Source organism: Colias philodice, chromosome 11 (assembly GCF_061535455.1).
Source record: "Colias philodice isolate Cphi_HAF_F1 chromosome 11, ilColPhil1 Martin Lab GWU primary, whole genome shotgun sequence".
In the NCBI taxonomy this organism is placed as follows: Eukaryota; Metazoa; Arthropoda; class Insecta; order Lepidoptera; family Pieridae; genus Colias; species Colias philodice.
Genome location: NC_143096.1, coordinates 6,931,968 through 6,944,031, shown reverse-complemented (window position 1 = coordinate 6,944,031; position 12,064 = coordinate 6,931,968). Strand labels below are relative to the sequence as shown.

The window sequence follows — 12,064 nt, the reverse complement described above, 5'->3', positions numbered from 1 at the left end:
GGACTGCCCAGGGCTGTATCTCTATAGTGCAGTCATGGGCAGGCTGCGGCTGGTGTCCCACAACACATTAAATTCTCTAAAGGGCCTCTGCGTGTTGGACCTGTGTCCCCACGTAAGCCTTCCAAAGGACCGGGTATCTTCCTTCTGGTGGTACCCGTGTATTATGGAGAGAGACATAATAATAATAATATGGCCTAAATATTATATCTGTGCATGATAAGCAAAAAAATAAAATAAACCTAACCTATTCAGCTGTTTTGTATTTTGTCCCAAAAGTTTCAGATAGAATAGCGGTTCTTATAAAACAGAAATGAAAATGTCCACAAACCGACAAAATTCACGCAACACGATGCCGAGGGGATGGGTTTTTAAATTACGTTACGTACCAATTTGGCATTTACGGGCTGTAAAAATTAATGCGCCTATTTGAGTATTGGACGATAAATCAAGAAAAGCCGCTCATCAAAATGTTAAACATTCCATTTATATTATTTTTTGTGGTATACCGTATAAGCAACTATGTAGCTTTTTAAGTTCCTTCTTCAAAATAAAAGTAATTGATAGATATTTATTAAAAAGGGAAGGTGTTGCATATTATGTATCTAATAATAATTAAGACGTAACTTTATACCGTATTCAAAGATACTTATTATAAAAGATCTTATTCAACTCAAAATATAATCTTGACGTTGATAAATGAAAAAACCCCATTTATTAAAGTAGGTACGAAGCATGATTAATGCCGTGTTTCTATAAATCGTCATACATCTCAGCATGACACTCTTAATACACATAATTCAATTTCTCGCTTATTTGTTTTTCAATAATGTAGCCCTTGGATTATACTGATAATAATTGTTTGATTAGAACTATATATAATAGAAATCGATTAAATAAAGGCGCTATCAAGCCCGTGCCTAGTGGGCTAATTTCGTAGTGGGGTCTCTATATTATATTCTGGAATAAGGGTGCTTTTCCACTAAAGATATGTTATGCTACGTTGCTGAGAACCAGTGTTAGCTTAGGTTAGCGTAGAATTGTTGAAAATGGTGAAAACGGATACAGATAAGCTACGCTTTTTATAGGCAAGGATGCTGTAGTCTATAGATTGCGTTCTGTCACGAGTGGTTTAGCTTATGCGGGGCTATTTGAAACATTACATAGGTCGAGCTGCGCAATTTCGTCGCACAGCTTCTTTGGGGCGGCGCATCTTCATAGCAGATCTTACTCGCACCGCTACATAGCTTAGCATTGGTGGAAACGGTTACACTACAGATATTACATTTTCACAGCATAGCTGCATAGCACATCTCTGGTGGAAAAGCACCCTAACTCATGCACAACTTAGTTATGTATTTTTTACCTAAGAATTAATTTTATAAAAAAAATATTTTGTTTGGGCTTATCAGCAAAAATGTACAATGTCACGAATAAACATATTTTTTAATTCATTTCGTGCGATTTCGAGCAGTAATAGGCATGACGACAGTATCCATAAATGATCGTAGTGTTTTTAAGGGAAAATGTACAATAAATTAATTCAATATAGTGACTTAGAAATCTTAAAACCATTAAGATTAATGAGATTATCAATAAAATAAAACCTTGAAATTCTGCAGTTAGCCATTTTGACTAAAACACGCGTGACGTCACGCTTAAGTAAACAACTCGCGTCAGATGTGTTTTGTTGTTATGAATATGTTGAGAATACGCATTTTTATTTATTTTCTATTGTTTCACGTATGCTTTATCGACTCAGAACAGAAATACAATTGCGAATTCACGAATACGTGGTTCGGGGTTCTCCGCACCAACTTTATACAATCATTTCTTATTATTTCTCGCTTGAAATAATTACTAACACATTTTTGAGCATTATTTTTATGTGGATTCATACTGCAATACTGCACACCACTCATAAACTTTGAAATTCGTTTCTATAACACATATTAAATAAAGACTTTTTTAATTTTCTTCGCAATGCGTACAAATAATTACGTATTTACCAAAGTTTGACGTCACGCCTACGCCATGACACCTGTGAGCTGTTTTGGTACAGTTAATAAATATTTTTTGAAAAATGGCTTTTATCTTCGTTAAATTTAAGTACCTATATTACCGAAATATAGGGTTTTTCTTGTATAGTAAACGTATACACACATTATGGAAGAGGATTTCAAAATCTTTCGTCATGCCTATTCTTTTCGGTTCTCGGGGAATCAACATGTCAGTCTGTGAATGGGTAACTTAATTTTAATAGTCTGTACGACAGAACGAGAATGACGTTTCGGCCATTGACATTGACATTTTTTTGTGTCAAAATATAGGTGTCGAATGTCGATTGTCGAATGTGGATTTTGTGTTGACAAAATTTTGTTCATTTTTTAATCATAACAAGGTTAATAATTAGAAGTTTAAAGTATAATTACAGCTGCGAAAATGAGTATGAGACCGGATGATCATCGTAGAAAATGGGATAAAGATGAGTTTGAGAAAATTGCTGTCGAGAGACTACAAGCGGAATTGGAGGAAGAAGAACGCTCAAAGAAAAAGGGTAATATTATCATTTTGGTATGGCACAATAATGTATTATTAATGATCAAACATTAAAACAACTTTTTTGTTCCAGCTCCACCAGTTAAGCGAGAACTTCTTAAACAACGTGAATATAAAGTAGACTTAGATTCAAAACTAGGAAAAAGTGTAGTAATAACAAAAAACACACCTACCTCACAAACTGGTGGCTATTACTGCAATGTATGCGACTGTGTTGTCAAGGACTCTATTAACTTTCTTGATCACATTAATGGCAAAAAACATCAAAGGAATCTTGGTATGTCCATGAAAATTGAACGAAGCTCATTGGATCAGGTTTGTATGTTTAAAATGAGAATTTTATTAAATTGATACAATAAGCTCAACAATAAATAAATGCTATTGTTATAACTACATAGTTTAGTATCTTCTGTATTTATTACTATAATTACAAAAAAAAATAGACCTGATTTGAGACATATTTTATGTCTTTACGGTGTTATATTTCCATAATATGTTTCAAATACATTCACAATTATTTACTTATGTTAAAAATACAATAAAAACAACATTTCAGGTTAAAGCAAGGTTCGCACTAAACAAACGTAAACTAGAAGAGAAGAAAAAGGAATATGAACTGGATACTCGGCTAAAAGAAGCTGCAGAAGAGGAGGCAAGACTGAAAGAACTCAGACGCGAACGTCGCCGAGACAAAAAACGTAAACTACAGGAAGACGATGACACTGAAGACACTCCCGCACAGTCGGAATTAGCTCAGATCATGGGATTTTCTGGTTTTGGGGCGACAAAAAAATGATCCCTTAACTTTATTAGAATAAGATATATTCAGTATGATGAATAAACAAATTTTCTTTTGGCTTTTACTGTATCATTGGGTGATATCCTGATAGCTGATAGGGGCCTGGTTGAACCTAAATTTTCTACCATTAAAAAAATATTAAGTCAATATTAATATTAAATTATGTGATGAATAAGCATGGAAACTGGAAATGTTGTTGGAGCTCTCTGACCTATATTTCTCATAAATCATAATGATTCAGAATTTGTATCAAGCTTCACTTTTTTATTATTTAAAACTACTTTACTCATACCATTAATGTTATTTTTTACTAGAGCTTTTTTACAATTATTAATTCAAGCAGGGGACATTATTTAATTGTTATGTACTCAATAATATTAACTAGAACATCTGCACATTAACCAAGATAGGGTTTGTTTTCTTAATTAGCGTTTCATACCCGGTAAAACAAGACCCTGTTAAAAGACTTTGCAGTTTTGTCTGTCACCAGGCTATATCTCATGAGCTGTGATAGTTGCAGATTTGAAAATTTCTGTTGCTGCTATAACAACATTTAAACGACCTTAAGCATCGGTTTGCGCGGTCTTAAATTGGATGGGTGAGAATTCGACCCTGAATGAACACTGCGAGATATACACAAGCTAAAATTAATAAAATATTAGTAACGACACTTTTTTAGTTGCATCTAAGTTTGTAATCAGAAGTTGGATCAATGTAATTGCTTGCTAATTTGAATGGTATATTGTGAAATGTCGATCTTTTGTGGAGTTTCCCATGGTTAACATGACATCCGTTTAAAATAAATTATATTGAAATAGTTACTATATATCTGCATATATTATAATATTATACGCTCTATTATAGTTAATTAGGTACCTCTTCGTGTTTTGAAACGTCGCGTTTACTCAGTTGCTTTCAAACAAACATCTAAAAAAATCTATGTTCTCATAACGGTCTGATTTTCTGTGTGATCAGATTAATCTTAAAAACTGCATAACAGATTTTAATGAGACATACACAAGAGGGCGTTATAGTACTTTTTTTTGGCACGGAATCGAGACAATCACCGCAGTCCGCAAATAGATATAGGCACAAACGAATCACGTCTATGTTTGCAGCCTTATGCAATATTTCTGACTAATCTCTGTAAATTAACTATAGTGCTTTTCACAGCTTGTTTTGATAGTCATCAGCATAACTAGCCACCTATTGTGCAGAAGCTATCATGTGTAACAAAGGTCACTACTATTCACTATTCAAATATCCGTTATGCATTCATGTGAGTGGTACCTAGTACTTGTATGACTACCTATTCTGACCACATAAGTTTTTATATACATATATTTATCGTTATAGTTAATATTCTTATCACCAGGAATTCTTATATGATAAATAGTATACGTAATTTTAGTTTTATTCTTCTACGTAGGTACCTGCTAGTTACCGTTATTTTTTAAAAATAATATAAAGTTTAAAATCAAATACATACTTACATAAAACGCGATATATTTTACTTTCATAGTGTTGGGTTTTCATGGCAAAAAAATTAGGAAACAAGGTACCTACCTAGTCCTTTTCCAAGGCTTTGTCTATTAAATCACAAATATCATCAAAATCGGTACAGTTGTTCAGGCACAGGTTCAGGTTTAAAATAGTCACCGACTTAGGTACTTTTTACTTAATAATAGAACAAAACTGTAGTTAATAGTTATGTATATTATTATTGTAAAAGCTTTTATACGTTAAGGTAGCTAGGAGCTTGGTTCCGAACGTTTTTTTTTAAGTTTTACTGCAACTGCTACGAAAATTAAATAATTTGGAAAATCCAAAAGTGCACGCCTCATAATTTTTTTTTAATAAATATTTATTAATTATTATTTTTGTTTATTTAATAACAATTAAACCACATCGAATCAGACCCTGAAAAATGAAAGGGTTCTATTCCTGAGCATACTCAAGCGTAAGAGAAAAAAAAAGACTCGATTAGTAAAGTATTTCGGTCGCTATCGTGTTAACAAGAAAAAGGATCCGCACATACAGACACACGGACGTCCAAGACAGAACTTTTTTAAACTGTTTTTTAACTAGTTTAAATAACAAAAATGACATCAAAAATATCATGAACGTTAAAAATAGTGTTTTTTCTTAATATGTGTGTGTATGTATTATCTTACAAGTGCAATGTATGATACATAAAAAATCAGATGTTTTGCGCGAAGTGACAGTAGTACCCACCTCAACGCTTCGCTTATGAGGCGTGCAATAGGTAACACAACAAAAATTTGAGCCACAGTAATACATACAATGGTAATATATCTACACTTGTAACCAGTGATTACAAGTCATGATTTCCGCTACGATCGCGTAGCCACGCCTTCCTATAAAACGCAAGTTCAAAGTCAGGAGGACTGTTGTGGTAAATGTGAGTGTCACCATTAAGGTCGACCATAATGAAGTACATACTTGTGATTTTAGGATTACTATCTTTCTTTTGCGTCAGTTTTGCGTTACAAGTAAGTAAGATTTATATTCAGGCAACTATGTATTTCCAATATGTCATCTTATTAAACTGACTCCTTTAATCTGAGTTCTAAATCTATAAATAGTTAGTTATATTATAAATGAAATTAATCACTGCGAGATACACAGTAGTAGTTACTTAAACGCTTAGTTAGTTACATAAACAGTTAGTAGTTACTTAAACGCTTACATAACTAGGTAAGTATATTGTTTGGAAGCTGCCATAGATCGGAGATGGGGCGAACAACTGAGTTTAAAATTAAGTAATAATAAGTTTTAATTTATCTCATTTTTAATGAATTCCTATTTTTTTTTTTCAGATTTCATACGATTCTTCAAGTAAGTATTAAAATGGCAAAAATAACGATTTTCTGAATAGTTTGTATTATGAACGATCGCCACTTACGCATTTACCTACAAAACGATGGTTGCGAATATTTGCCATCTTTATAGAATTACTAGCGGCTTCGCCCGTGGTACATATTTCGCAATAAAAGGTAGCCTATGTTCTTTCTCAGGGTCTAAAGATTATCTGTGCCAAATTTCATCAAAATCGGTCCAGTAGTTTATGAGCCTATTCATTACAATCAAACAAACAAAGTTTTCCTCTTCATGGGCGTAGCCACGGTGGGGCAGGGTGGGTCACTTGCCCCACCCTGGCTCTGACCTGGAAGGTACCTAACCAAATCTAAAAAACGTAATTATCTAGGTACTGACTACAAAACTTAACATCCGTTAAAAAATTCTCACTTGAAAGTTGTCAGTCGACACAAAAAAAAATGCGATCTAAACAAAAAGCTTGCGCTTCTATGTTACATGATTTAAACTACTTTTGGTGCCAGATAAAGTAGTGTAGTACTGTTACCCCATTCAAAGCTGTTTTAATTTAGCCAAATTCGCACTAAATTTCCCATCCAATTTCACTTTTGTTTTAGGATAAGTTACTGACCATAAAAGCACAAAATGCTGACAAATCCAGCCCCCCTATGCAAGTGGCTTTCTGTTAGCGTAGCGTTCACTAGAATAGACTACGAATGTATGAGATTGACGTAAGCTGTAGATACGTTTATCTACAGCTTACGTCAATCTCATACATTCGTAGTCTATTCTATTGAACGCTACGCTAACAGAAAGCCACTTGCATAGGGGGGCTGGTGGAGCTACGCTCGCAATCTTACATAAAAGTTTTTGGCCGATATCTAGGAAACTATCCATTTTAAGGCAAAAAATATTGGGAATTTTTTGTAGGTAGTAAAATTTTACATCTTTTATACCATGTAAATTTTTTTGTAAAACTTACTATTTACGGTTTATGGCCTATTTGATAAATATGCGAAATTTTACTTTCTACAAAAAAGTCTAAGCAACTTTTGCCCTAAAGTGGATAGTTTTCGAGATATCGGTCAAAAACTATAAGATTGCGATCAAAGCTCCACCTGGATCTCTCTGCATTTTGTGTTTTTATGGTCAATAAGTGACCATTAACCTAAAACAAACATGAAATCGGAAGTGCAAGGTTTTGCTTTATTTACTGAGTTATTTAAAATGGTTTATTTTTCTATTTACATAGACCTATATTTTATGGTAAAAAGGAATCATATTATTGTATTAGACAGATAAACTATATAATATAGGGATGAAATTTGCAACATAAACGGCTGTAGGTATCTTTTGTTTGTTTTGATTTATTCATTATTATTTCAGCTTGATACCGCCACGAGTTAAAAAAAAAGGTATTTTTAGACAGACAGACGCACAACAAAGTCTGCCTGTCGGTTTGTCTGTCAACACACTTTTTCTCAGGAACGCGTAGAGTTATCAAGCTGAAATTTATATCGAATACTCAAGTCTACGGTCTCTAAAAGCTGTGAAAAAATCAAACTTATAAGCCAACGCAATCAAAAGACACAGCCATTTTATGCTGCAAATTATCGCAAATTTCGACATTCGCAAGGGAATCAAAACTTCCCGTGAACACAGAGTCTTGAAATTTGGTTAAAAGCAATGTCTTATAGCACAGGTAAAGGAAAAATTGCTAAAACATACATTTTAGAGTTACCTACAACATAATAAAAAGTAGGTTTGTTCGGAGCCCTCGGTGCGCGACTCCGCCTCGCACTTGGCCGGTTTTTTTTTTGCCCCACCCTGTGCTCATGGCTAGCTACGCCCATGTTCCTCTTTATAATATTAGTGTAGATTACAAACGAATTTGGAGATAGAGAAAGAATTGAAAGGAAAATAGTGTGCCCGCTAATTGTAATTTGTATGAAATATACCTAAATATAACATGTATTGGCGACTGGCGTTGTGTGAAATTGCGCGGAAGATCCGCGACGGAATTTCCGTGTATATTATGGTACATTATTATGTATAATAATATTTCATGCCGATCTTGGGATCTGTGGGAATAGCGTTTATTGCGTTGACGCAGCAAGGTAGAGATGATTGAAAATCATGAAATCGTACCAAATTTAAAATAAATTGGTTGGGAATTTTTGTAGTTTCGTAAAACTATATAGGTATGTAGATGAATGGTTTGTTACTCTTTCCGCGAAAACGGCTGGGCATAATATTATCTTATTAAATTTGATGCTGAAAAACGATACTTACGAAGTAACACACTGAATTTTTACCCGGGAACAACGCGACGCGAATGCGAGTATTGCCTCGGGCTAAAACTAGTTTAGATTATTTCAATACCAATAACTGTTAGGTATATTCTGAAACACATGAATCATGTTTCTGTTACATTTATTCATCTATTCAGAACGCGTCTTTCCAAACTATACAAGGCCAGTACGCATCGGTGTGAAACTAATCACGTATAGTATGGAAATAACTTTTTTACGAAGTTCTTCCAATCTATACAACAGCAGTACACAAATACCTACTCGCGTATACTTTGTAGTGAAGTAAGTAAGAATAGCGCTCCAAAATATGCAGCGCCAGTACGCATGCGGACTAATCGTGTATGTTACGGAGTAAGCGCGGCGTCTTTCCATTGCTCGCGTTTATATTATTGTATTGCTGTTTTGAATACACATGTATGCATTATTAGATGCTTGTGTCTTAGTTCCCGACTATGCTGCACGACTTACAATTGACAATAGTGCTAAAATTTAAGAATCTAATAAGTCCAGAAGAAGACGGTTGCGAGGCGACGGAGCCCCGCTTCGCGGGGCTCCTATTTTTGTGTAGTTAAAAAAAAACACGAACCTAACCTAACCCATAAGTAACCCTTACATCTGTTACCTATTTATTTTTCTAAGCTTACCTAATAATATTTTTATTCCATATTTTACTGAATCAATCAAGAAGAATAAAAGTAGATAGATATAGCTGTACAAATCTTTGATTGTCTTTATATTTATTATTTCGCTCAAGCGTAAGTGGTGTAGTATATTTAGTTATATTTTGCGTACTGATCGTGTATAGTTTGGAACGAAGAAGCAAGCATCCGCGTTACAAAGTATACACGATCAGAACGCAAAATTCGTGTATATATTGTAATAACAAACTTAAAAACAGCATTACAAAGTATACACGAGCAGTTTCCTATGGTTGCGTTCTGGCTATGTATAGTTTGGAAATACGCATTCAGAACGGCTGAACCGATGTCGTTAATTCTTTTTTTTTAATATTCCTTGAAATACCTACGAGGATGGTTCTTAGGGAGAGCAAACGTATACATGTTACATACCTATACCACGGGCGAAGCCGGGCCGGACCGCTAATAACATTATAAATGCGCAAGTGCGTTTCTTTATCTTTCTATCACGTCGCATATTTTATGATATGATTCTTGAGTCTGGTATTAGTTGCGAGGCCAGACAGTGACATAGGCCACAAGCCCACAATCCCATGGGAATTTCATTTGACCACGCAGGCGAAGCTGCTTTCGGAAAGCAAGTATTGTTTGATTTCAGTTAGAACGCGCGTGAACTTCAAAGTAGCTGCATGTCTATCGGCTGAATCTACCAAAACCAAACAATCAATCTTATTGTCATAATATTACCTATTACGCTGTTCCATGGACTTATGAAAATTGAAATATTTAAGTACTTATTTAAATACACAATAATATTTTCAGATAATCTTGGAAATTCCTTAGTTCGGGAAAAAAGACAATTAGAAGATTTAGATGCTGATGAATTTTCATCTGGACTAACAGAAGATGCCCAAGAAGAACCAAGTTTTTGGGATAGAGTTGTCAAAGTAGCTTTGAGATTGTTTAACAAATTTATAGAATGGCTTAATACATAAAAATATGTTGAAACTTATAAACTGTATCCAGCAAAAACCAGTATTGTTAAATCAAACCTGATATAATTCTGACTGAAATTGAAAGATAAAATATAAATGTTGGTTATTTATTATAATTTTATGGAATAAAAAAAATGTTTTCATACCCAATAAATACCACAGATAATATAATACTATATTAGTACCTACTCAATACTATTTTTAATGCCTCAGCCCCCGGAATCACAGACACAATAGAAAATCTATTGTGTCGTGGCCCGATCGGCCCGCTCGGTGGTCAATGGGTTAAGTCAGTCTTATATATTATTCTATACTGTAGTGTGGTAGAACATAATTACCCTAATATGTGGAAAAAGCTTCAGGTGTTAAAAAAAACAACCTGTAGGTTTTAATACATACTATTTAATTTCCTTAAATTACTATCACAAATTGCTTATAGCTTATATCTACTATTTTATAATATATGCATGTTTTGCAATATCACATCTAATTATTAATTTTAATACAAAAAGAAATAATTATTCCCTTTGTTTTACAATAAATATACATCACAACATTCATATTTTTATAAGATAATTTACCAATAATAATCACGAAGAACTGCGTAATGATTTTAAATACTGCTCCTCAATATTTAGTGGATTATACTGTCCTTGATTAGCCAAGTATTTAATAGTTGTAAACTCAGTACTATTGGAAGCCTGTGAATTAATTTTTATCCCTTGATCACATAAATTCATATCTTTAATTAGTTTTTTGAGTGTCTGAGGTTTTAGAAAAGATTTACTTGCAACGGCGATATCATAGAGGCATTTTTCAAAGATAGCTTTGACAAACTTATTGTCTGGTAATGGCTTTCCTTCCAAAGCATTTGCCAAGTAACTGTAAGCTGCTTTAAAATCAACTTTATTAGTACAAACCACAGGCGGTTTATCTTCAAATTCAGCAATTAAACGCAATGCAAGAGCTATTTCAGTATTCAATTCATCAAACGATTTTGTATCCGTTAGTAATTTCGCCCAACTTGCGATAGGTGCTATAGATGCATTTGCTGTTCGTTTCTTTTTCTTCCTTAGCACCGCCGGGTTCTGTAATGCTTTCCGATTGTAAAATTTTATTGCTTCTTTTATTTCTTTTGTAGTTTTAGAGCATATAAAACTTTGAATCTGATCTATGTCCGAACACCCATATTCTTTTAAAGCTTGCAATAATTGGAATTTTTCTTCCTTTGTCCAACCCTCCAATGTCCTAGCCTCAGTATCAGAATTATCCATCTTCAATTATGAATTGTTTTGACTATTTAATTTTATGAAAAATTACAAAGAAACCACAATCTATGTAAATTATAAATAGAAAACGTTTATTTTTCTCAAAAGTCAAAACTGTCATTTGACAATTTCACAATTAAAGCACAGATTAAACAACGCTGATTTGACAGAACTTGATATAGATTATTAATTAAACCTGATTTTGACTAAAGCTACCCATCAACGAAGGTACAAAAATCAGTTTAGTCTTATTGCAAGTTGTTATATTAAACACAGTTCATTCGCTAAATGGGTTTTGTGGTAACTGGTTAGTGGTAATGACACTTCCAGATACTAATCTGGACGTGAAGTTTTGTGAACGTGAATGTGGGTAGTTTTCGCGTTGTTCACGTGTCCTGACCAGTCGGTATTTATTCCCGCGACAGCACAGAGTACATTGAATATATACGGGCGCGACAGGTTTGCGTTTACGCATACAAAGCCACATCCGCGGCCGTGCCATAGCAATAGTAACTATCGTGATTACAACTAGCCAAGTCCATTTTGCGGCGGGTTTCACGGACGATTACGAGCATCATAAAAATAGTATAGGATAGGAAATATTCTTCTCTAATCGGTCAAATGGATATTTTTAAATGATTTCAATTTTCAGGCAGTA

The 12,064-nt window shown here is 33.9% G+C and overlaps 3 protein-coding genes across 3 annotated transcripts; 2 read left to right on the top strand and 1 right to left on the bottom strand.

Moving 5' to 3' along the window:
- Nucleotides 1-2,313: 2,313 nt before the first annotated feature.
- On the top strand, nt 2,314-3,414 carry LOC149484706 (zinc finger matrin-type protein 2). The gene is made up of 3 exons (XM_089700958.1): nt 2,314-2,554; nt 2,630-2,871; nt 3,113-3,414. Exons 1-3 carry the CDS (start codon nt 2,440-2,442, stop codon nt 3,350-3,352), a joined length of 597 nt encoding a protein of 198 aa, XP_089557084.1. The 5' UTR covers nt 2,314-2,439; the 3' UTR covers nt 3,353-3,414.
- Nucleotides 3,415-5,767: 2,353 nt separating this feature from the next.
- On the top strand, nt 5,768-10,267 carry LOC149484705 (uncharacterized). The gene is made up of 3 exons (XM_089700963.1): nt 5,768-5,868; nt 6,196-6,214; nt 9,966-10,267. The coding sequence occupies exons 1-3, from the start codon at nt 5,806-5,808 to the stop codon at nt 10,136-10,138; spliced, it is 255 nt and encodes an 84-aa protein (XP_089557089.1). The 5' UTR covers nt 5,768-5,805; the 3' UTR covers nt 10,139-10,267.
- Nucleotides 10,268-10,475: 208 nt separating this feature from the next.
- LOC149484704 (uncharacterized) lies at nt 10,476-11,633 on the bottom strand. The gene has a single exon (XM_089700957.1). It carries the CDS (start codon nt 11,410-11,412, stop codon nt 10,729-10,731), a length of 684 nt encoding a protein of 227 aa, XP_089557083.1. The 5' UTR covers nt 11,413-11,633; the 3' UTR covers nt 10,476-10,728.
- Nucleotides 11,634-12,064: the final 431 nt, after the last annotated feature.